General features: G+C 39.1%; 1 protein-coding gene across 2 annotated transcripts in view; it reads right to left on the reverse strand.

Annotated features, from left to right (window-relative positions):
* Positions 1–24663, reverse strand: part of arid1ab (AT-rich interactive domain 1Ab) — a 74185-nt gene that overhangs the window by 37139 nt on the left and 12383 nt on the right. For both annotated transcript variants that reach the window (XM_086192545.1, XM_086192544.1), the window contains exon 2: positions 1664–1885. In XM_086192545.1, coding sequence (XP_086048671.1) covers positions 1664–1885 — 222 coding nt within the window. The remainder of the gene's footprint in view (positions 1–1663; positions 1886–24663) is intronic.

Raw genomic sequence — 24663 nt, forward strand, 5'->3', positions numbered from 1 at the left:
TTTGGTATGTCTTCCATTTTCTGTCCTATGTCCTTTGAAAGTTCTTTGGTCATCTAGCGAGTGTTATGTTTACGAGCGTCATCATCGACACCTCCGCCCAACTCACACCAAGCCGGCACATTGACAGCTCGGATTCACATTGCAATTCAGGCGGCAATAAGTGTACCCTCGGAGACAGAATATTGCCGGGCTAAAACTGACGCCCCATGTGCCGCGCTTTGTCTGAAATGTTGGACCGAGAAAAGATGGGCGAATTAGCGACTTGGTGGCCAGTGTGAAAGTGCCTTTAGGTGCTTCAGAAAACTAGGTTATTTTTCTGTGGGGCCAGAGAGTCATTAGGTTACTGTGAAGGATGCTGCTTTGGCATGAATTCTTGTCTTGTCGCAACTGCTAATTTTGTGAACCTAAATTGGCATGTGAGACTAGTTCAACCCATTTGTGCTACTTGTCAGGATGGTGTGGTGTTGATTATGTTCAAGGTGGGTCTTTCTGGTCACATTAATGCCATCCCAGCCCTGCCCCTGACATATGCTGTACTGGTATAAGATTAGATATCAACTTCTGATTGGCTCTCAACCTGCTCTGGTGGGAAAGGGTTGAAGGAAACAGTCCATCCAATTTCCTCAGTATGAACCTGTAATCTGGGTGGTTGTGAAACATTACCCAAAAAGTGTATTTGTCTTTACAGAACACAAATTGATGTATTCAGCTCAGAAAGATGTTTTTCCTCCTTCATTTCTTCGATGTGACTTCAGGTCATAGAAAGGCCGGCATGTACATTTAGCTTAAAGCCAATGGCAACTGATGGGTAACAACAGTAAAACTGCCTAAAAGCATTTGTTTAAAAAATTCTCAAGATCATCATCAGGTACAATACACGTCTTGCTCGTCCAGCTGGATGCTCAGTAATCCACCAACACTTTGATTTAAGATGAAAACCAACAAATTAGAATAATTCCAGTTTGGTAGAGTGAGATTTTTTTTCATTTAAAATCAAATTGTTTGTGGATTACTGAGCATACAGCAGGATAAAGAAGATGTGAACTGATGTGATGTGCTTATGTCAGTCGTCAACTGATAAAGTCATGACTTTCATTACAATTCTACAATTCTATTAGGCAGACACTTTCATCCAAAGCTATGTACATTAGTGGCTGCCACTCTTTATTCTGGAGACAAAAAGAAGTAATACAGAAGGGAAAAATGTCTGTAAAACCCAAACTAAATTGTGCACACACAATTTTGGGGTCAAACATGGTTTTAAGTGCATGTAGTGTTTGGTTTTAGTCTAAACCTGTAAAACTGGTCTCTAATCAAGACATAACCATGGTCACAAGCTGCGCATGGAGTTCACTTCACATCAAAGATGCCCATGTCCATTATCTTAGCAACCCAAATGACTTTTGCAAATACTAAAACCACACACGGTCACCATAATGTGGTAAATGGTGTGGACTGTTTTTTTCTCAATCACTCACGTGGTGCAAAGCCCAGGGTAGATTCAACTGAAATCCCAGGTATGAAACTTTGATTGAAGACACTGTACCAGACAGAAATGTCTTCACTAGTAATAGATATTTTGGCTTTGCAAGTCAGACTGCAACTTGAGTGAGAGGTTACAAGGGGCTGTGCGGTGAAGAAAAAAATGTAAATAATTAATGACCTGCTGCCCATACTGCATGCCACCCATGGTGCCAGGTGTTCGACTCTGCATCCCCATAGGGTATCTCTGAGGGCCTGGAGGTCCGTAGCCCTGCCCTGGATAAGGGCTTCCTTGTTGGGGTCCAGTCCCTGTTGGAGGCCCTTGTTGCTGCTGGGAGTAGGGGTTGGGGCCTCCATATGGCTGGCCACGGTTCTTCCCTACCTGGTCCATTGGGCTTGGAGGCTGGAAGACACACAGGGAATACCAATATATCAAAAATGAAAAATCAGTGCTTGCATCAAAAATGTAAAGGTGTGCTTTTAGAGATCATGTTTTCTGTTAAGTAATAGATGTGGTCAATGGTCTGTTGTACAGAACGTAGTGATATAACAAGGGATATTTTGAAGCATCATAGTTGCTCAAGAAAAACTATGAGCGCCTTGATCAGTTCTGAAGACAAGTGATGGCTCTTCCTTTGCAATTTGTCATGAAAGCATCATCTTACAGATTATCAAACACATATAAAACAAAAAGAATGAGAGAGGAAAAAAAACAGCAGAGGATTTACTTTCCAACCAGAAAGGGAAAAAAATTGGCCATGAATGAATGAGCTGGCTTACTATATTTGCCACGGGCCTTTTCCTGCCCTGGAGATCATTGTGCCATTGGGTGGATAATGTTACAGCAGAGACGTCAAGGAGGCTTTCTATGGAATTAAGCTTAAGGAAATGGAAGCGTCTGCCAAGTGGGGACAAGAGATGAGCCCACTCCTTAGCTTAAACCACTTCAGGTGGCAGGGGTTATAAAAACCAACCATGGTCAGGTTAAGACGGGGTATGTGACGGGTTGGCCTCTGCTGTCAAGATTTGGAGATCAGAGCAAAGCATCTGATGCTTTGTGTAAACAAGAGATGAACTTGGTGCAATAACTGTGATCTCACAATGTAACTAGTAGTCAATAATTGGAATACCCTTGATTTCCCTCCTGCCTCTCTCGCTTTGTCTCTGTCCCTCTCTTTCCTTCCCTATATCTGTCTTTTTCCATTGTCTGTCTTTGTGTCTGCCCCGCTTTCCTGCTCTCTTTCCCCCCCAACCAGTCAAAGCGTCGCCATTGTTACAAGATGTGCTTGCTCATGGAGAATTGTTGGATGTAAATTCATTGAAGGAGTGTTGTGGTGCTAGACCTACTGTACTTGTAAAGTGCCATGAGATAACTTTTGTTGTGATTTGGCATTATACAAATAAAACTGACGACTTGATTATAGTTAACAAGCCTTCCCATTGAAATTTCATACGAGGAAGAAAAACAAATTGAGAAAAAAAAATTCACAAGAGAAAATTGACTGGTGTCCGCCTGGCTGTTGCGATGCAATGCTGTCAACTCATCACACCGCTGGTAGCCCCTCTGTGTTTACATCAAACCCAGTGCAGCGGAATCTGAAAGTATGAGCCACAATGGAGGCTTTGAAGTAGCAACACCTCCTGCCCTGCTGACCTCAGGCAGCAGACACAAAGCTTTCATTGCTTCCCACGGTTATTAATCTGTGCATGTTTTTTTTTCCTCCCCCAAAAAAACCTCTTTTCCTTGGTTAAGGGAGACAACCACCAGGGCTATTTATAGCCAGCCAGACGGAGAGGGCAGTCTGCCGAAAATGTAACAGGTCCCAGCTGCACTGCTGTTTGAACCTGGGCCAGGCCTTGCTCTTCCTGGTCTTTAATAAAGCAGCAGGCTTTGGCACTCTATGAATGACAAGGCTGAAATAAGAGAGGGGAGATCTGGTGGGGGGTGCCTCAGCAGGAGGTAGTTTAAGTGTGTGTGTTGGGGGGAGATGTAGGTATTGTGAATATGGAGGCAGTGGGGAATCAACAGGCTGTTAGGGCGGTCAACCAATATTATCCAAAATAACATTCCACTCCAGGATTTCCCTGTAGCCTCTCCCAGGCCACATTCTCCTGAGCTCCTCCAGGTTCAAGAGCATATGTGTGTTATGTTGTGAGTGGAGTAAAGGAGGAGGGGTGGGGGTGTTACTATGCTCCCTTGGGTCATTACCAACTGCACCGTGGCGGGAAGACATAACCGGCCTAGTGCACACTCTCCTGTGACCTCTAATGCACTTTTAACCCCAGTCTTAAGGAAGGACAGCATACCACCCAAACACCTGACATCAAGCAATGATAGAAGCCTTCACAACACACTGCTTGGGAAAATTATGTTACAAAACAACACTAATGCTAAAAATACTTTTTGCTAGTTTTCTATCAATTTTAAATGGTGTTAGGCCAATTCTGGTAAAAGTAACTAAAAAAACACACACACACACACACACACACACACAAACAGCTGGATATAGTACAGTGGATAGCAAAATGCTATAGCTCTTTCCTCATGAGTTGTTAACCAAGTTCAACAAAGCCTCTTGTGCAATCTGTAAAGTGGGCTGCTGAGACTTAAATCACAGTACTCAAACTCACATAAATGTCTAGCATGCAAACTATACTGAAGGTAAAATCAATCAATAATTTGGACAAAATCCCCCAGTTACAATTGATATTACAGCTGTTCTGATCCAATACTAGTATCTGTTACTAGTTCAGTTTTCAGAATCAGTATTGGGATTGAAAAAAATGGTATTGGAAAACCTTGAGTTTATATTTTGTTGATCCAGATATTTCTACACCTCCATGAATGCCCCTGGACCAGCCAAGGACAGCTCAACTGCAATCAGTGTTGGAGCCAGTGCTGGTGACGCTCCCAAAACATCATCATCATCTTGCTCTCATGTTTAACTGTACAACCACTCCAAATATGTTTGTAGCCACTTGACCAGGTGATTGGAAAGCAAAGACAATTATGCACAAGCGCATCTTACAACCATTCAAAACAATACAAGAGTAAATTATATGAAGAAATGTTAATGTTCTCAAATATTCATAGTCATATATAAATGCAGTAGTTTCTCAGACAAGGCACCTTACAAAACCCAATTTGGACAAGAGAGAGTAAATATTTATCCTAATCATTACTTTATTTGTTGAAATGTTGTTCAGAGAACAATCCTCCAAAGAATCCATCAACAATTCATGATGAAAATCCACTGCAGCTAATTTCTGATGGATTTCAACAACTTTCTCAATTCATTAATAATTGCTTTGTCAGTAACATGAATAATCAAAACAACAGATACATCTTTAAATTGTTGGTGTTCTCTAACCAACAAGCCATAAAAAAATAAATCTAAAACTTAAGTAGCAGCCACCAGGAATAATTGAATATCATTTTTGTTTAGTATTTCAGCTTTGAAAATGCAAAACAGGTGTGCATTTATTAAGTTGCCATAATAGTTTTAAACTATGGTCTGTAGCTAAAATACATTCTCATGGGAACAGAGATACTAAACTTGCTTGAGAGGTATTTTACTCCTGTACTTTGTTCAATCATGTTCACGCGTGTGTGCTGCTGTCTAGAAGATGGCCTGCAGCCAGTCTCCTGCTTGGGACTTCATTGATCAGTTTACCAGGTCTCCATCACATTACCTTTGTACCAACCATCGTTCACACTGGACACACCAATACACATTTTACAAGATCCCAGTAAACTTTGGCTTAGGCCAATGCTTCTTAATTATTATCTGTTACCCCCCCCCCGAAAGAAAAGACATTTCACACCCCTCACTCTCTGCCGCAACTATAAATCATCAGTATCATTAGTCTATAAAATTGTGAAAAGTACACCTCTGCATAACATTGCGCCCTTACTAACATGAAAGAAAACAAAAAAGAAAAAAACACAGAAATATAGATCACTTACAACAAAGAATAACTTTATTAACATTGTTATCTTAGTCTGTAACAGAAAAAAACTCAAGCAGCTTATTAGCATGATTGGGGTGTAATGTCTTTAAGGGACGCCTTAATTTATTTGGCTTCATGCTATCCACTGCCAACATTTTTAGACATAGTAAACACACTGGTCTTTCCTCGTCTCCCACCGTAGTCACAGTGAAGCTAAGCGCTACCTACGCTTCGTCATATTTCCTCGTCTCAGCTTTCAGGAAACTTTCGTTTGTCTCATTATCTCCATCTCTCTCCGCTTTTCTTTTCATCCCTGTTAAATATTTTTCTATTGTGTCTCTTGAGGGTTTGTTCACTGCACTTCATATCTCCCGCTCTAAGCTGAGTGTGCGTATGCTCAGTCCAAAAAACCCAACCCATAGAGCTATTACTCCTTGCGCACACTCTGACAATGCAATGACAGCACCACTGCCACCTACTGCAGCGGGTGTGCAATTACACTTAATCCTCTTAAGACAAAAAAAAAAAAGAAGAAGCATGTTCCCCAGGGTCACACGCGCCTCACTATTTGAGAAGGACTGGCTTAGGCCCATGTATGTTACACTATCCATATAAAAACAAACTGCGCAGCATGGTGTCTACAGAGGTAAGTGGCTGCTGGAGAAGGCTTTGTTCCCCTTTCTCAAAGTTATGAGCCCCTTTTACACAGTCTGTTTGAGGCAGGAATGTTTTGCTATAATTGCACTTTGTCAAGTTCTCTAAAATGTACTAAGAAGGAATAGTGGTATTGTTAAGTTGGCAACTGTGTTCCAAGCCAAAGAAAGGTTTCTGTAAAGGGCTGAGTTGAGAACAGCAGCAGCCTGATAAGACCAGCAGTATGTTGCAAGTTAAGCTCTACAGCTACATCTGGATCACCTGCCTAAAATTCTCCAATGAAGGGACTATGTTTCATAATGACAGAAGTGTGGGTTAAAAGACTAAGGACATTATTTGCTCAACAACTTGTCTCTCCTCAACCATTATTTAGAGAGGGTGAAATAAGGCTGCAAAGCAAGTAGAGAGGAAGAGCTGCTACTGCTAGGAGCTGTGATGTACACCCGCATTTGCTTTTTTTTTTATTTTAGGACAGTGGTGTGAGGCGAAGCTTGGGCCACATGCCTCCCAAAAAGGTGTCGCACGTAGGAAATGAGGGGGGTGGCTGTTTTGACGCATGAGTAGCAGCTCGCCTGCAACTGATCCAAGTGCCAACCACAGAATAGGTCAGACTGCATGATTTTTTTTAGCCTGGAGCTTTCCTGCTGTTGGTCATGCAAGTCACCCTGAACAGAACAGTAACAGCTCTCCTGCTGAAAGTGAATACTGCAACAAGGGGCACAAGTCAGCTCATATCTTGTCAGGCTTTGGTCCAACCTGGCAGTCAGAGAGGAAATACTCATCCTGTCTCCACAAGACTGATTTTAGCAAATTCGCAAATCAACCAATCAATCAATCAATCAATCTAGTACTTGGAGAATAAATGTGGAATTATGTAAGTTTTCTTCTTTGGTGGAAAGATGCACAAAACAGCCTGTGCTGAACCTAATTTTCAATGGGCATATCTTTATTCCTAAAAAAAAAAAAAAGAGTTCTAAAAATGTAGGAAAAAAACATTTGTAAAACAATTGAAAAATTATTTTACAGTTGTAAAAACAAGTTATGTTGTTCAAGTGTACTTAACTGCTGTTGTAAAACAAAAACAAAAATTCAAATGATTGTTAAAATATAAAATCAGAAGAAATCAAAAACAAATCAGAAAAATGGTCAAAAGACACGTTAATAATGTTAAATTATATTTCATGGCTTGGAGGTAGCGTTGCTGTCTAGCAACCAAAGGGTCGCTGGTTCAATCTTCTCTTCCTCTGGTGACCATGACAAATTATCCTTGAGCAAGATACTGTGCCCCTAATTGCTCCTGATGGCCCTGCGATGGCCCTCCAATGGCTTGGCAACCTGTCCAGGGTGAACCCTGGTTCTTGCCCAATGTCAGCTGGGATAAGCTGCAGCCACTGTGACCCTTAATGGATAAGCGGTAGAGAAAATGGCTGGATGGATTATTTCAATGAAATTTATGAACATAAAAATTTTTAGGAAGTAAACACTAGACATTGCCTCCATGGTGTAAATTGAATTGTTGATGGTATGTGGGTGGCAGTAAATTAGTACGTTCATCTGGGTTCATCTGTTCACATCAATGCTAATCACAGTAGGTAAATAACTGTGTTTACTATGGGCTGTCTGACCCAATAGACTGAATGCTAATGAACCTGAAATCTTCAACCTTTCCCATGACAAGCAAAAACTTGATCTGAAGAGGTGTAAAGCTTGTCCAATACATCTTTTTACAGATGGAGTAACACGTTAGATGATGTCTACCTTTAAATGGAAATTGTCAACCCTGCAAATATCTGACAATCTAGTAAGGCCATCCTTGATTGAAGGACTTAATCGTCTTGACATTATTATTTTCTGCTATCAGAATACCACATTGCTTGAGCATATACAAACAATACAAACGTGCTCACAGTGTTATACATGCAATGTAAAACTATAAATTACAGCCCAACATAGAACATTATGTAAAGTACTTTACCGTCTAATGATTGTACAACTCTGGCAAATAGCTGATTAGTTAACATGCATATCTGTCACAATCCCATTATATCTAGTAAGGCTTTAAAGGTTAAATGAAACTTCTGTTCCTGAATCATGGCGATGAATATTGGCCAAAAATGTGTTTCTGCCAAACTCAATGATGTTCTTGAGGTATTGAACACATAAGACAGGGATGGATGTACAGACCACTCACTATGCCTCTTACTCTGGCCACAACTTATACTGGCAAGGCGAAATAAAAATAACTTAAACAATGTAACATGTTTTAGTAACTTTTTCATCACTGGTGGTTGTGCTACCTTGGAAATGTTAGTCACAAATCATTACCCAGTCCGTGCTGATGTGTTTATCAAGTGAAAACAACTTAATAAGCAAACAAGTGTCTCATATGGATATGTAATTCAGGAGCAACAATATGTAACTTGTGAAGGACGAGAGGCACAATCTTTACTTTAAATATGAGTTCGTAATGTTTAAGTAAAGTCATTTTTAATCGTTTAATTTGATGGCTTGTACTACTAAACCTGGATTTAGTCAATAATTACCAAAAGTTTATGGTTGCTCCAATAAGACTAAGTATTGTTTAAGTTAGGTTATCGTTTGGATTTGACTTGCTTGTATTGATACTGATACTGCTGATTAATATTCTAATGAATACGCTTATTGATATTACGTTCTTTAGTTTGCTGCAGACATTAAAGACTTGACACGAAAAACTGAAACACAAAAAAAAATGCCTTATGTCACATAGAAGTCGTACAAGCCACTTTTAGCCTTGTAAGACTTCTATGTGACACTGGCAATTCAATTTGATTGACAGATTGTGTAAGGGATGTGTAAGGATGATCATTAAATTAAAAAAAATTTTTTAAGAAGACTGTGGCTATTCCTGACTTTTCTTAATAAATCTTCCTAGTTTTTTGGTGTTGTAGTGCAGGGAAAGCTTTTGTGGTACATTTAGTAACAGTTTGGTTGTTGTCTGATTAAGGGCAGAATAGAATTAGAATAAGACATTTATTTAGGGAAATATTCAGAGATGACGAAAGCAGCTGTCTGTCGGAGTTTTTTTTACATGCGGGAAGGGCAAGATGCTGCTGTGTTATTTTTACAACTTGTGTCTTATCATAAGAAGAAGAATACTTTATTAATCCCACACAGGGGAAATTTAGGCAGTTTCAGCAGCACTTACAGAGGACAGAAGAAAGTATAATACAAATTAAGAGAGAAAAATATTTATGAAATAAGAAAAAACAAAAACTACCACAAAAACATGTACATTGGACAATTTACAGAAAAATATTTAAATCAAGTATGAAAAATAGGAATATGTTATTGCATCAATAATTGCACATTGCTGGAAAACAGACATGAATGTGAATGTTCATAGTGTGCAGTTATACAGCCTGATGGCAGGAATGACCTGCGGTAGCACTCCTTCTTGCACTGAAGGTGCAGCAGTCTGGAGCTGAAAGAACTGCCCAGGGTAGTATATTATAGGAGCAACAATGAGATGAGACATGATAGAGTTCATCTACAAAAAACTAAAACACTGCAACAAGTCAGCTACATTTAGGATAACAAGCTGATGATGACAGGAGCAGGAAAAAAAGCACCACAATGCAAGCAATGTCCTCTCTCCTGCTCACACATACGACACTATTTTGCCAGTTGAAGTAGCAAAAAACTGTTCTCAGTCCCATATCTGTCCATTTCTGAAAAGACATCAGAACAACATTTTAAAATAGGGACTTACACAGCTCAGCTCAAAAAATGCTACATATTAGCTTATACACCTTGGAGCTGCTAAAATGCTTGATTTTATTTGGAACTTTACCACACAAACAAAAAAAAACAACACACAACAAAACAAAAATTTGTGACACGCCATTAATACCAATAGTGGCACTGTTTGTCAAGGAGCTTATCGGTACTTCATGACTCCAACATGTACCAGTAACAATTATTGTGGTCCTTGGTGTCCCATCTCAACTGTTGATAAATATTGCACTCCTAAGCTGGAGGTAGGGCTGTAGAGAATGATGATATGTCATTAGAGGACAAACAAATGTCTGTATTTAATAATATGCTCTGACATCTATCTCAACAAATGAAGCTCTGCAGCATAAATAAAAAGCAAACTGGGAGCCAAAGTCTGGTTCTTCACATGAAGGGCTTTATTTTTATATATCTTGCTATCTTAAAGATGATAGTTTTATGAGCTTCTGGCAAGGGGCCAGCTGAAGCAGAGTGCTCAAAATAATATGCAGTTAAATGAGGCTCGACTGAGGCCAATTGCTCAAGTCTTCTTTGGAGCCTCCGCTACGTCAGACCAACAGTAAGCTAACATTAGCAGATAAGCCTGCAAACTTCTTGTTGTTGAGGAGTAATTATGAGTAATTATTTAATCTGCTTCTCTGAACAAAGTTGACAAACATGGGATGAACTCGAAATACTTTCACATACTGCTTCTCAGACATTTTGGTACCATGATATTTCTCTCAGAATGGCTCTGCTCACTTCTGTCCTTAACTTGCATAACAAAACAACATTAACTTTGTTTATTGATAGGTCAAAGGGCTGCAACAGGTGAATTTGATGGAAGTTTTAGAGCAACCTCTGCTGGATAACAAGGGAACTACTTTAGAGTTGTCCGACAAGCTCTTAAAGACGACAATTAGAACAGATTATTGCAGTTCGAAATGCAAATTTTTCACCATCAAGTAAAAATTGGAACTTTGAATAAAAGTGACATCCCTAAGTTCCTCAAATGTGTACACACATGAGCACAACAAAAGACAATGAACCCTTTCACACAGAGTGCGCTTTAAGTTGAAATAAACTTCCTTCGCACAATTAACAGCCACTATGCCGGAGCCATTCCTACCGGAGTCCTCGCGACTCTCTGTGGACAGCTGGTCTCCTGGTTTTTAATATTTTGGCTAAAATCTGATAGTTGTTTTTTAGTAAGTACAAACGGTTCATAAAAGTAGAGCTAAAGCTCCCACACATCTTCTTGAGAAATTGCCCTTAGTTTTATTTTTACAGTGTCTGACCTTCACGTTATCAGATATCATAGGTAAAAGTACGAAGTTACTAAAAATGTTTAAAAATGGGCTATTGGTGGAGACAATCCCTACCATCCCTACCCAATCCTATGCTCTTGGATCCTTGAAAGACCCAATATAAATCCTAGAGCTAACACTATCCAGTATTTTTATTTTTTATGAGGGCTTCATTTTCTCATAGCAAAGCAATACATTTATCACCAGCGATCATAGTTTGAAGAATAATACCTTAATTCTTTTATCAATGGGGAAGTCTGATGCATCACTTAGTAAGGTTACTTTTGGTAAGCAGGGGATGTCAAATTCCTTAGGAATTCCCCTAATTAAACCCCAACAGTGCTTCAGTTTAATACAGTTCAAGAACATATGTATGATGTTACCCATGCCAGTATTGCATCTAAGGCAAATGTTTGATAAGGATTAATTTATTCTTTGAAGTCTTTTAGGTATAAAGTTGGCTCTGTGGATGATTTTTAATTGCAGGAGCTTGTGATTATTATTATAAGAAAAGGTTATATCTTCCTATCTAATACTGATTGCTTTTCAGAACATTTCTAACTAAATCTGCATCAGGGTTTCTAGCCTCAAATATGAACACAGGTGGTCTTTTCTGCTCAGTCATCAAATCAGTTTCAAGAGGTAACACCCCACCACCACTACTACCATCTTTTTTCCCACTCTTCTAGAATAAAAACTACAATTACACATGGCTAATCTGCACAGAGGAAAGCCTGAGCACCCTTGGCAGAGGGGGTTACACTGGGTATATTGTGTCATAACTGGTTGTTGCTGGTGGATATTACAACTATTCAAATGTGTGTGTGTGTGTGTGTGTGTGTGTGTGTGTGTGTGTGTGTGTGTGTGTGTGTGTGAGTGAGTGTGGGTGTGTGTGTGTGTGTGTGTGAGAGAGAGATGTGGAAGTGGATAGGGATTTGCAAAGGGATACATAGGGTGGGTGGAGGGGGGTTTCTGGAGAAGGGCCTGAGTGTAGAGCTGGACTCTGGGCTTGTGAAGCAGATGGGGAGTACGATAAACAACTGCTAATTTAATCCCCCACGGCACACACACCATTGTTGTGCATTAAAGCCCCTCAACATGCAACACACCAGTCCTAACACATGCTAGTTACGGCTGCCCTCATATGGTGGCAGAGTCGCATACATCACACGTCAAAGAGGGACAGGATATCCTACCCTCGACCACAAAAGTAAACTTCATAAGTAAGATTGTTACTAAGGGCAGGCCAAGTAAATCTGTACACTTTGGTCTAACAGCTTAAATCATATTAATGCTGCCATACACAGTCACAGTGGGAGCAGCACAGTATGACTACTCTTTTTTAGCTTTGAACACATCCTTGGAAAAAGTGAAGTGTTAAGCTCTTCGCTCCAGGACATGGACAGCGTTCATCATAAACTTTCTTTCTTTATTTACATTTACCTACACAAAGTTATGCTGGACACACTTTCAAGATTTTAGATAAGTGGCACAACTCCCCTTTTTGTGAGCATAAATATCTTTTTGGTATCTGCAGTCCTTCTGAACCACTGCACTTAGTTTTCACAACTGTCAAGGACGAAATACTGGAATTGTCTTATTTATGTGCAGATCATTTTCTCGATTCAACATGAGAATACTGTATATGCTCATAAAAAAGTGGTCATAAAGTGAAACATTCAAAATCAGTTCATTCGTCCTACCAATATAACCAAAAAACCAAAATATTCAGCTTGCAAGATAAGAAAGGCATGGGACATTACAATCAATGACCAAGTTATTAGTTGATCATCTAATCATTTCATAGCATCTATTCTTCAACATTTACTTCAGCATTTCTTGACCATCTTTCTAGTCTTTGAAATCTTTTAAGAACTTTAATGAAATAGACTCAAAATGAAATGGCACTGGAACTGGGGTATTTTATCAACAATAGTGTTTTTTACTTATGTCCAACAGGTACTCTGCAAGATATACCTACAGCTCAAATCCAAAAATATGATCAGTGGCCAGCCAATTTCCACCTGAGTAATAACAAAGGTATGAGGATATCAGAATTGATGATATTTTTATTAACACCCACTAAACAGGGCCAAATATCTTTTTGCAGTGAATTTCTCTTACTCTACCCCAACCATAAAAACATATCTAAACTACTGGAAGTGAAATGTTAACTAAAGCCAATTTAAGTGGGCAAAGATAACAAATGCAAAAGATCATGCTTTCAATTAAGCAATCCATGCAACCCTAAATTAGCACTGGCCACTGGGTTGGGCGGAGGGCTGGCTCCTTGCACCTGCTGATGCTACCTTAAACACAGAACAGCGGCAACAGAGACCCTTCACCAAGATATTGGCCCAGCTGTTCCAAGGACTTCAGAAGATGTTCAGGGTAAGTTGTATCCTCAGATTTAAAAAGAATACATATCTGCTCCAGGGTATAACAAAAAACATAGTTTCTCCAGGGCTGTTGAGAGTCACTTACGCAACAAAATAAACACACCACAAAAAAAGTCATAAAACAACCCAATTCAGCACCTGTATGAAATAAAACGAAGAATCTACAGCACAGCAGAAAATGCACCATACACTTCTGGGCCACTTACGCCAAGAAGAAGCCTCCAAATGCAGATAACAAATGTGTTGCGAGCAGGATTTTTCATAAATCACATGGAGAGCAGCAAGCCTTGTGAGGAGGAAAAAGTCATAGCCAACTGTTATGTAAACAACTATATAGAGATTCAGGCAATCATATGGGCAGAAACTCATTGTGAAGATGACACAGACATCAATTTCAAAATAGATATTTGACTCAGCCAATGACAATGTAGCTTGACAAATTTAAAAAAAAAAAACTCATTATTCCATGTTCCATGGTGTCAAGCGAATTTAAAGAGAATTTTAGAAATACTGCAAGAGTTTTCAACCAAGTGGTTTGAAACAAATAAGGCAAGGTACATAGTCTGTATTTTCATCCTGACAGTTTAAGCAAAGTTACTATGGCTCTAACAGGCAGTGCTTCCCATACATAAACTTTATTTGGAGGGCACACCAAGGAAGACAAAATCCAAATTTCAATTTCCAATCAATGCTGTTATTTTACAGCACACACCACTCCCACCCACCTCCTCAAACATGCTTGCACATGCTCGTGGAAATTAATTCTGGAGATGAGATATGAACACTGGATACCGTTACCGCACATGGAAACTATAACAAAATTGACTTTGTTTAACTTAACAGACATTATCGGTACTGTTTGCCTGCAGTTAATGAATCAGCAGCTGACGGTTGCAATTGAAATCAATTTCACATTGTGTCACCAATGTCAGACTCACCACTTTAACACCTGAATCATATCTAATGCAATTCCTTGTAATTTCGTCATCGTCTCTGTGTTGCATTTTGCCCAGCAACATGTTGAGAGGTTGGAGTTGCTGAACCTCTCAACATGTTAAGCAGGTTGGGAGGTTGAGCAGCATCCATCCATCCATCCATTTTCTATGGCGTGGTTCACCCTGGACAGGTCGCCAGTCCATGGCAGGGCCAATACATATAGACAGACAACCATTTGCACTCACAGCCACTCCCACGGTCAATTTAGAGTATCCAATTAATCTAGTCCCCTCTTGCATGTCTTTGGACTGTGGAAGGAAGCCAGAGAACCCAGAGAGAACCCACGCAGGCACAGGGAGAACATGCAAACTCCACACAGAAAGATCCCGTGCTCGAGCCGGGGCTCAAACCCGCAACTTCCTTGCTGTGAGGTAGCAGTGCTGACCACTGCACCTCCATGCCGCCCAGGTTAAGAGTTGCAAGGTTTATAATTTCAATAGTTTTTTTGCTCACCAACAGTGCTTATGTCCCTCGTCTCTCTGTTCCCCTACCTTTTCTCTCAGTCCGTGTCCCTCCTTTCCTTTTTTGTCTCTGTCCCTTTTCCTTCCCTTGTCTGTGTCTCTGCCCCCATTTTCCTGCACACACAAACTGGTCAATGCAGATGGCCATTGAGCTAGGGCCCGCTCTCAGTTCTGCCTGTTAAAAGGAAGGCAGGAAAGTGCATGGTGTTCTAGACCTGTTCTATTTGCTAAGGGTCATAGCATAACTTTTAAAGTGATGTTGCGCTATACAAATAAAATTGACTTGACAATAGGGCTGGGCAATATCAGGAAAACATACGATGTACAATTACACTGTTCAATATAGCGATGACGATATGACTTGCGAGTTATTTATATTTTATGAAATATCAAAGGGTACATATTAGCTACAGTGCATTAAAGCACATCTTCTATGTTTTAATATTTACAGCTAACACAGACCACAAACACTTAATAGCCTATGCCCATTGAATAAAGAAACTGAACAGTTATTTGTATCCAACATATGCTTTTATTTTTAACATATTGCAATTGCTCAAGGCTCAAACCTGACTGTTGGCAAATTCCAACAATTTCCAAGACTCATTTCTCCCATTATAAAGATCAAGACCTGCAAATGCCATCATCTTGCTAAACAGGTGGCAATTACAGTACTATGATGGAGAAAACTTAAGTGACTAATGTAGAATCACTAAATCAAGAGAGAGGGAGATTTATTTATCCCAACACTCCTTTAACACTTCTCTTATTTCAAGTTCTTATACAGGAACGCCAACATGTTCACTTTGCTAGGTTTCAAGCAGGAGCGCCGACATGTAACCACATTCCCTGACGCACTAAAGAGCCTCTCGGAGGGCTAACCAGTGGCTGCGGAGTCGCGTTCGCTAAACTGACAGAAATGGACGGTTGCTGCAATCCTTTGACATTATGCGGACAAGAGAGAGAGAGCTGACATAAGGAATTAATTTCAAATGAACAAATTATAATTGTTCTCGTAAAGGCAAATTGGGACTAGGGAAAAATGGGCATAACCTAATTGACTACATTACCTTCTTATTCTTTCTTACCCAATCTTATTTGGGACAAATAGCAATCAATATATCCAACTCTTACAAGAAAATTTTGAGCTTAAAGGACAGAGTGAGGTTCTGATTACTACAATTCTTACCAAATGTTAGTTCAAACACATTTCCAGTCTTCATGCTACGATAAGCTAACATTCTCTCTGGTTGGCAGAAAAATGTGCTGTGTGAGCCTACAAATGCAAAAGACAGAATGTCCACTGACGCACAATGTAAGTAATCTCTATGTAACGGATTGTGAACACATCTTCATTGTTCACAATCTATGATCATCCCATTGCGCAACCCTACAAGACCCCAAGCAATGCCTTGATTGCCCGTTTCCCCATTGTAAACTCAGACATGACAATAGCAAGGCACATCTGCACTTGTACATGATGTGACCTCGCAGTTTAATTGCTACTAGATCCTCCCCGTCACAATGGAGGACTCCTTCCCTCCTTGTTTCTCAAAAAAAAAAAAGGTTTTTGCAGGTCACACAGTCATGTGTAGCTGTAAAAGTTACTTTTGCCACATCCAAATTCATCACTAAATCGCAGTCTGGAAGGCTGTATTTTATGTGGTCATACATGACATACCACTGCATTGTGAACTAAAAAAAAAAGGCATTTCAGCTATATTTATACTTCAGTACCCCAATATTTCACATTTCCTGCCTGTATAGCACCTTTATTTATTTGTAGAGCAAACTGCAAGGACAGATCTTCACTGGTTCACTCAGAAAGAGTGTTGGTTGCAGCCTGACCCGTCAACGTAATGCTAAAGGTACAAGAAAATGAACATTTGCCATAACTGCTACTTGTCAACCTGTCATGCCAAACTTATATTTCCAGATGACAGTCACCAATTCCAAGGAGTAAGACAAGTTGAGAGATGTTCAGACAAGGAGCTAAGGCAGGCTACGAGCAGGGCCAGTGGATAGAGCACAATTTGTGGTGATAATCGGAGAATGGTAAAGGAGATATTCATCATTTCGGAGTGATAACAAGAGCGAGAAAAGTGATGTACATGCTTGGACTATATACACAGTAAAAACTGAAAAAGTTACTCCTTTCATACTGACAGAAGATGAAGGTGAACAAATGTATCCTTTATTAAATGTGAATATTAGAAAGGGGCGGCACGGAGGTGCAGTGGTTAGCGCTGTTGCCTCACAGCAAGAAGGTTCCGGGTTCGAGCCTCACCTCGAGCACAGGGTCTTTCTGTGTTGAGTTTGAATGTTCTCCCTGTGCCTGCGTGGGTTCTCTCTGGGTACTCCAGGTCCCTTCCACAGTCCAGTCGGTTCAAGTTCCAATTTTGAAGACTATTTCATTAAAAGAAACTTTGCAAATTTGCTGGTGTCTAGCCACTGTTTTTCCTTTGAACTTAAACATTTTTGTTCAACAACAACAACAACAAAAATAAAAAGCTAGGAAAATTGTATTCATGAAAAAGTAAATCTGGTCATTCGTTCTTGGGTAACTTGGGCACTGCATCAGCATTAGTTCCCAAATGATTTCATTTTTGAGGGCTGCTTGGCTTACTCTACATTTACATTCAGTCATATCCAACTAATTTCTTCAATAATTATTTCAAGGTTCTGAAAGATGAGAAGGGACAACAATTATAAGAAACAATTTATTAAAAATAATTCATTCACAGAATTTTGAGCGAAGTGGAATAAAAGTCTAAATTTAGCTGGGAAAAGTTCGAGTGGTGAAAAAATTATTGGGATTTTTTTTTTTACTTATAATATCTATATGAGAGAAAGTTGGCTGACAAACCACTGAGGATCTCAGGCCCAATAACATAAAGATGTATCACGCTTTATCTATGTATCATCACCAATTGCAGGAGACAGGGATGAGCAAGAACACTAATCTGTATTTGTACGACCACAAACATTATCTGTAGCCACTGGGGGAGGGCTTGATCCGGAAATGTATGCGGGTTAAGGTGGGTGTGGCTGAACTTGGACGTATTTGTTATTTGCTCAATTGATTTCAAGAAATTAATAGGAATTGATCAGAAGTTGATACTTCTATTATTTGAAAATTATTTTTAAAGGCTTCAGATTAAGTTTTAGACCAGTATTTGTCATCATAAATTAAATTAACTGTTTTTTAACATTCTCAGATTGAGCTTCTAGTGCCACTGACTTGATGCTGACGGTCTTGTAATGTGGAGCAGGTGACTGCTAGTTCAGTATGTATCATTCATAGTCCTGAGTATGTAAGTGTTTCAAATTAAATAAAATGAGACAGAGAGCGAGAGAGAGGGAGAGAGAGAGAGAGAATGCATACACACGCATGTGTACGACAGAAATAAAAGAGGGAGTATTATTTATTTGTAGACTAGATGCTGGTTGCGTTTTATTTATCGATATTTAAATTAACTTTAAGTTTGACAGTTGACCGGGGGACGATGTAGTGCTTACTGCATTTTCAATAAAAGATACCTTCTAAAAAATATATGTCTATTTTTCTATCAATCTGCAACCAAAAAAATCCGAGCTTCATTCAGCCATGTCTAAGCACCGGGTCTGATGACCTACAGCAATCTGCTTATTTGTTATTTGTCAAACAGAAGCAGGTTGATGGAGGAATACATCCTAAAAAGTGTACAAACAGTGATGAGAGAAGTGAATCCTGTACACAGCTAAGTTGTGTCTGCACTAGGCAACGAGGACATGTGTCTATGTGCTGTGTGATGATAAAGACAGCCGCAGTTAGCAGCGCTTCTCAGCTGTGTGCGTGTGTTTGTGTGTGCTGTTGTGTGTGTGTGTGTGTGTGTGTGTGTGTGTGTGTGTGTGTATGCATGTCAGGGGAGGGACTACGTGTGACTGACAGATACAGACACCCAGTGAAGACTTTCCCTAAAAAAATAAAAATAAGAAAACAAAACACTTGAGCACAGATAATGGCACATTGTTACTCATTTACAGGTCAGCCGCGTCACAACCGCAATATCCATACTGAATACTTGTTTCATTCGGGTATCTGGCTCATCCCTCTCAGGAGTTTCCAGGTGTTAGATTAAGTGGAGAAATGGCTAAGAAACGTAAGGTTCATTCAGTTGTCTGTCTCAAGTACTGTCAGACAAAAAAAGGAGCAAGGGTGGCCTCAGTTGAAAGATGAAAGGGGCAGAAAAGCCATGTCAAGGCTGCCTCTTTTCAACTTGACAGGTAAAGTTTACTAACCTCAATTCCACAAGTTACCAACTTTAGCCTCTGACAGGTTCATCTTGTTAGAGTGCAACAACATTGCGATATGTATCATAGACCACAATAAACCACATGAATTGTCTCTATTATTACCACTACTCCAACTCTGACCATATGCAGTTGATTGTGTCAACCTGACAACCAATGCAATTAAGTACTGCAGCAAGAGTGACCTGACGTGTAAATGTTGTCAATTGCATCTTTAATTACATAACAATAATGCTTAGGAGATCACTGCTCAAATGCATCACCAGCATTGTGCCGATTTCATTTAGAAATGATTCATAGCTGTGTGGCTTGTTCAACGTTTAATTTTGAGTGGCAGTGCTGCTTACAACCGAGAAGCATTTTACTACAAATACCCAAAGTCACTAAAGTGTTATCTGCTCTCCTCTCCTGCTCCTCTACTTAATGATAATAATACTTTGTATGTTTGGTTTTTTTTTTTTACAAATGGATGGTGATCTTATCACATCAATACTGGGTAGGTAGTATACAGCTCTTAAAGGTTATATTGAAATATATAAATATTTTAATGCACTAGTAGCAGATACTCAAAGTTCAGGTATCAGAATGAGTATCGGGATGGAAATTCAACTTTTTCAACAATTCAATTCATTCAATTCAATTCAAAAATTGCTATCAGAACATCAATAGCCAGGACTGGACTCGTGCCGCTAAGAGGGATGCTTATTCATTCCGTCCAATAGCACGCCGCACAACTCAAAATGATTAGTGTGTCACTACTATGCAAGAAAATTTCTCTGACTGACAAAGGTAAAGCTGGGTCATAGCCTAACTCTTGGTTAAGGTCATAACTGATACCCTACACACACACACACACACACACACAAAATATGCCTGCCTGTCAGCAGTCATTCATTATTTGAATGACTGCTGACAGGCAATTTCAATGGAATATTGAGTTTGTACATGGCATCAAAGCTGGTTACTTTAGTTTTTAAATTGTTGTTTGCAACATGTTATAGCTCATTTAAAAAGCAAATGCGTGATGTACAGTTCTGCACTCGTAAAACCTTTGGCATTGTTGCACTGTCTCACTGACAAAACAGACACAAACAGGTTTGGCTGTGTGTTTGTTAGTTAGTGTTTGCTGCCGTACTTCTTAGTGAGCCAAGAATCCAGACATAACCTTTATATTGGACAAATGTATCTTTTCCCCTCAAGTCAATAAATATAAAATAAAATGGCTCAAACCAACTTCTAAAATGCCTCCTAGTGCACTTCAAGAGAGAGCTTATGTCCAAACTAGTCCTGAACCAGGACCCTTTTTTCTGTACCCTTTTTGGGTACCTGCTGATAACGTCCAATTAATTTCTTTATTGTGCCTGGTTCAACCATAGTAATTGCATTACCTATCACACTTTCATACGTGATTAAAAGCTGCAGGAGAAGGATGGATACTGCACCTTTCAATCGTGTATCAAATTGTTTTAGCTAATGAAATTCAATACATGTTTGAAAGGTGCAATAGAAGAATGGATATTGATGTGACAGTCCACTGGCAATGTGCACTCGCAAATAAAACTATTCTTTTAACCACATGTGTTTAGTGGGGTGGGGTATTTGACAAGGAACTTCATACATGATACATATCACAATACAATTTTAAATGATATACATATTACTTTATTTTGCATCATTTATTCTAAATATCAAAATAGAGCTAAATCAATCAAAAAAACTTAAACACACTAAATAATCAAACAAAAACACAATATATGGAATATATAAGCAGGAAAAAAAGAGAAAATGTTAAAATGTAAATAACCATACAATGTTCAAAAGGGTTAAAAAATTTCAATTAATTTCAGCTAATTGCGAAGCGCGCACACACACACACACACACACACACACACACACACACACACACACACACACAAACTCAGAGGAGCAACACAACTACCGGTACATTTGTTACTGCAGTAAAATACTGTAAAAAGCAGAACAGAGGCCCGATTAGCTGGTGTGGTGCTAAACTTGCTCAATTTGTAAAGTGTCACAAGATAACTTTTGTTGAGATTTGGAACTTTAAAAATAAAATTTACTTGCCTGCATGCCACTGCCAGCCCAGTTTTATGTGACTTTATTGAGCTGAGTGTAAAACAATCCATAAGTTTCATACATGTCAACAGTGTTTATGAACTAAAAACACAGAAAGTGTATATATGCATAAATTAAATAAATCTTGCGCTTTGTGGCAGCAACCTCTGTAGGACCAATCCAGACAATGTGATGGCATCTTACATCATTTCAAAACAAGGCAATGATGATGTAATATCCCCATCAGCGCTTCGTTCCAACTCTGGGCTGGAGGTCAGCCAACTAGATTTTTAAAGGTCAATATAATTTATATTCATTTATTTTTGGTTCTTTTTATATAGATAGTAAAACTTCTCTATATTCAATTTTCTACTAAAATTCACATAATTTTTTAAAGTTTAATGGAGGAGTGTACTAAAGTTGTTTTCTTTGGCTTGTTTTGCCAGTAAAACCTTTCAGATGAGGTTAAATTTCCAAAAGTTCCAAACAAATAAATACTTTCTTAGTCATCAGGCCTGTTTTTGCCAAATAACATATAATTCAGTAGACCTGCAAATCAAACAGTATTTAAGACACGACCATTATAATCATCTACAAAGTGAACTATTTTTTTGTTTATGAATTTGTGCAAACATACTTAGAAGATACCTTTCATGTCACTTGAACTTAAGTTTTTTTTAATGACAATGGCGCCACCAAAATGTGCTCAATGTGCCTTGGCGTAGATGTAGAAAACAATATACCCTCATTTGGTGCTTTGATGATAGGCAATGTCTAACAATAATTTAATATCTCCCCGAGGTGCTTAAGTAGGATTAGAGGGTTACCTAGGCAACTTCGGTCTCAACCTCAGATTTTCTGTACCGTGGTGGCTGAATTTTGAGTGACATACATCACCATGACGACATACGCTGCAGACCTGATGTGTCCAGAGCAGGTTAGGAGCAAAAATTGTTAGCTAAAAGTATCAACTATACTGAAACACCAGAAACGGACCAATCCTGATCACGATAAATACTGTCATTCTTCCACTGAAAATTTGGGACTGGTACGTGGATTATGGAAGGGTCTCTCAAGAGTTTGACAGAAAATACACCATGGTATTTCCTGATGAGCACCTAAGTCCTGACTTTGTCTACTTACGGAATGAATTATATTAACCAGCCAAGGGAAAGTACATCAGTGAGACGGATCACAGTTTGACTGCCACAGACTGTGTCACTCCATTTTTCCTCACAACAGACACATTCATTGATGATATACTCCTTGAAAAAGACCCACCTTCAGCTTAAAGAATTGTGCTAATATTGATATAACTAATATTGAATGAGACATTATCTATGCCACCCAGTTGTTTAATTGCAATCAATGGTGATTAACAGTGATATTAAATATCTTTTAATTTATGTACTTCAACAATCTGCTATTTTTTTCTTGTTTGTAACGTGTTGGCAATTGGTCATCTAGTGCTAGTTCCACCTCTTTCATTTGTATGCAAACACAGACAGGTGGGGAAATGAGTTTATTTCCACCATTGAGGCACGTCTGATCCCTGACTGCAGTTATGTGGCTTTGCTAAACCACACAAATTGAAGATACCCTAGATATTTGGATCCTGCTTCATACTGTAGTGCAGGCCCCTGGTGACTTAAGGCCATCGCATGTTATTTCTTTCATTCTCACACCACTCAATAAGCCTTCTGTTCTTATGGGAGCAGTTGGTTTTGTTATGGTTCTAAACATTTATTCAGGTTTTATATCCAAGACCCTGTTACCACATGATTTTAAAATGTGTCTTGGACAAGGGCAGCATGGCTCAGGGGTAGAGTGGCCGTCTAGCAACCGAAGGGTTGCTGGTTCGATTCTCGACTGTTATGACCATGTTGAAGTGTCCTTGAGCACGATACTGGACCCATAATTGCTTCTGATGAGTAGGTTGTGCCTTGCATGGTAGCCTCCACCATCAGTGAGTGAGTGTGTGTGTGAATGGGTGAATGAGATGACACTGTAAAGCGCTTTGAGTGCCGCTAAGGTTAGCGCTATATAAAATTGAGTCCATTTACCATTTACAATCAAATCACAAGTGGACAGTTCTCAGATGCCTCAAATCATTTCAACAGCTGGTTCAGGACACATTTCTCTGCATATCTTTTGTAGTGTCGACACTTCAAGCATCCCCCTAACCCCATGAAAATCCAGGAAGTGTTGGCTATCATGGTGCACAAACAAATAAGTTCTCAAAACATCTTGTGGTTTTCATAGCTAGCTGATGTTAAGAAAATCTGGCACACAAGTTTGGTGAAAGACTGATGTCAATACAATGCATGACCCTCTGATCTTGAAGTGAAGTGGCATAGGCAGTAGAGACACTAAACACAAGTGATCCTCCAGAGCCATTTAGTGGCTTGAGTTCATAAAGACATTTCTCCCTCCTGCATCACTTGTGACTCCAGAATGCAGGCAGAGCCAACCACATATTTACCTTGAAGTGAAGGGGAACAGAGACAAACCAACAGCAGAATGACCAAAAAAATCCCCAAGCACATCATCTAGTATAATCCATGTCCACTAAATTTGATTTGCACTAAGACCAAACTAGAAACTCACGGATGTGCGTTTAGCAGGCATAGTCAGTTGAACCAGCTCACTTGTTCACAGTAGTGCCAAAATAGAAGTGGTCTAGTTAATAATAATAATGATGATCAACTTAATTTGCATAGCACCTTTCTTACAAAAGGTGTCTGAAAGTGTTTTATAACCAAGGGGAAGGAACTTGAAAAAAATGTTGAACATTAAAATCACATGAAAAGAAAGTATTGAGATGAGAATAAAACCAGGTTGCATGTCATAAAATGAAAAAAATGACAAAAGAAACATTAAAAGGAGTAAAACTAAACTTTAACTTGACTCAACTTGATTTTCCATAGAATTTGCCTGTTTTTATATCTGATGCTATAGTCTGATTTGTCCCTTACATCCAGTTGTTTCTCATTTTTCACTGTTTTGTTTTTAATGTTTTTAATCTCCTGTAAAGCACTTTGAGATCATTTGTTTGATGTCAAGCGCTATATAAATAAAATTCATTATTATTAATCATAATAAATAGAATTTATTGCAGCACAGAGCAAATGTAAAGCTAAGTAAAGGTTAAAGTTAAAGTTTAGTTTTAAGGTTTCTTTGAAAACATCTAATGAGCTGGCTTCCCTGATATTCACAGGTGTTATGTTTGGGGGCATAGTTTTGGGATAGCAATAAAAATGAAGTAACTGCATCACTAACCTTCCAGATAGT

The sequence above is a fragment of the Aulostomus chinensis genome, chromosome 22, assembly GCF_037954235.1.
Source record: "Aulostomus chinensis isolate RoL2024-O1b breed Wild chromosome 22, RoL_Achi_v1.0, whole genome shotgun sequence".
In the NCBI taxonomy this organism is placed as follows: Eukaryota; Metazoa; Chordata; class Actinopteri; order Syngnathiformes; family Aulostomidae; genus Aulostomus; species Aulostomus chinensis.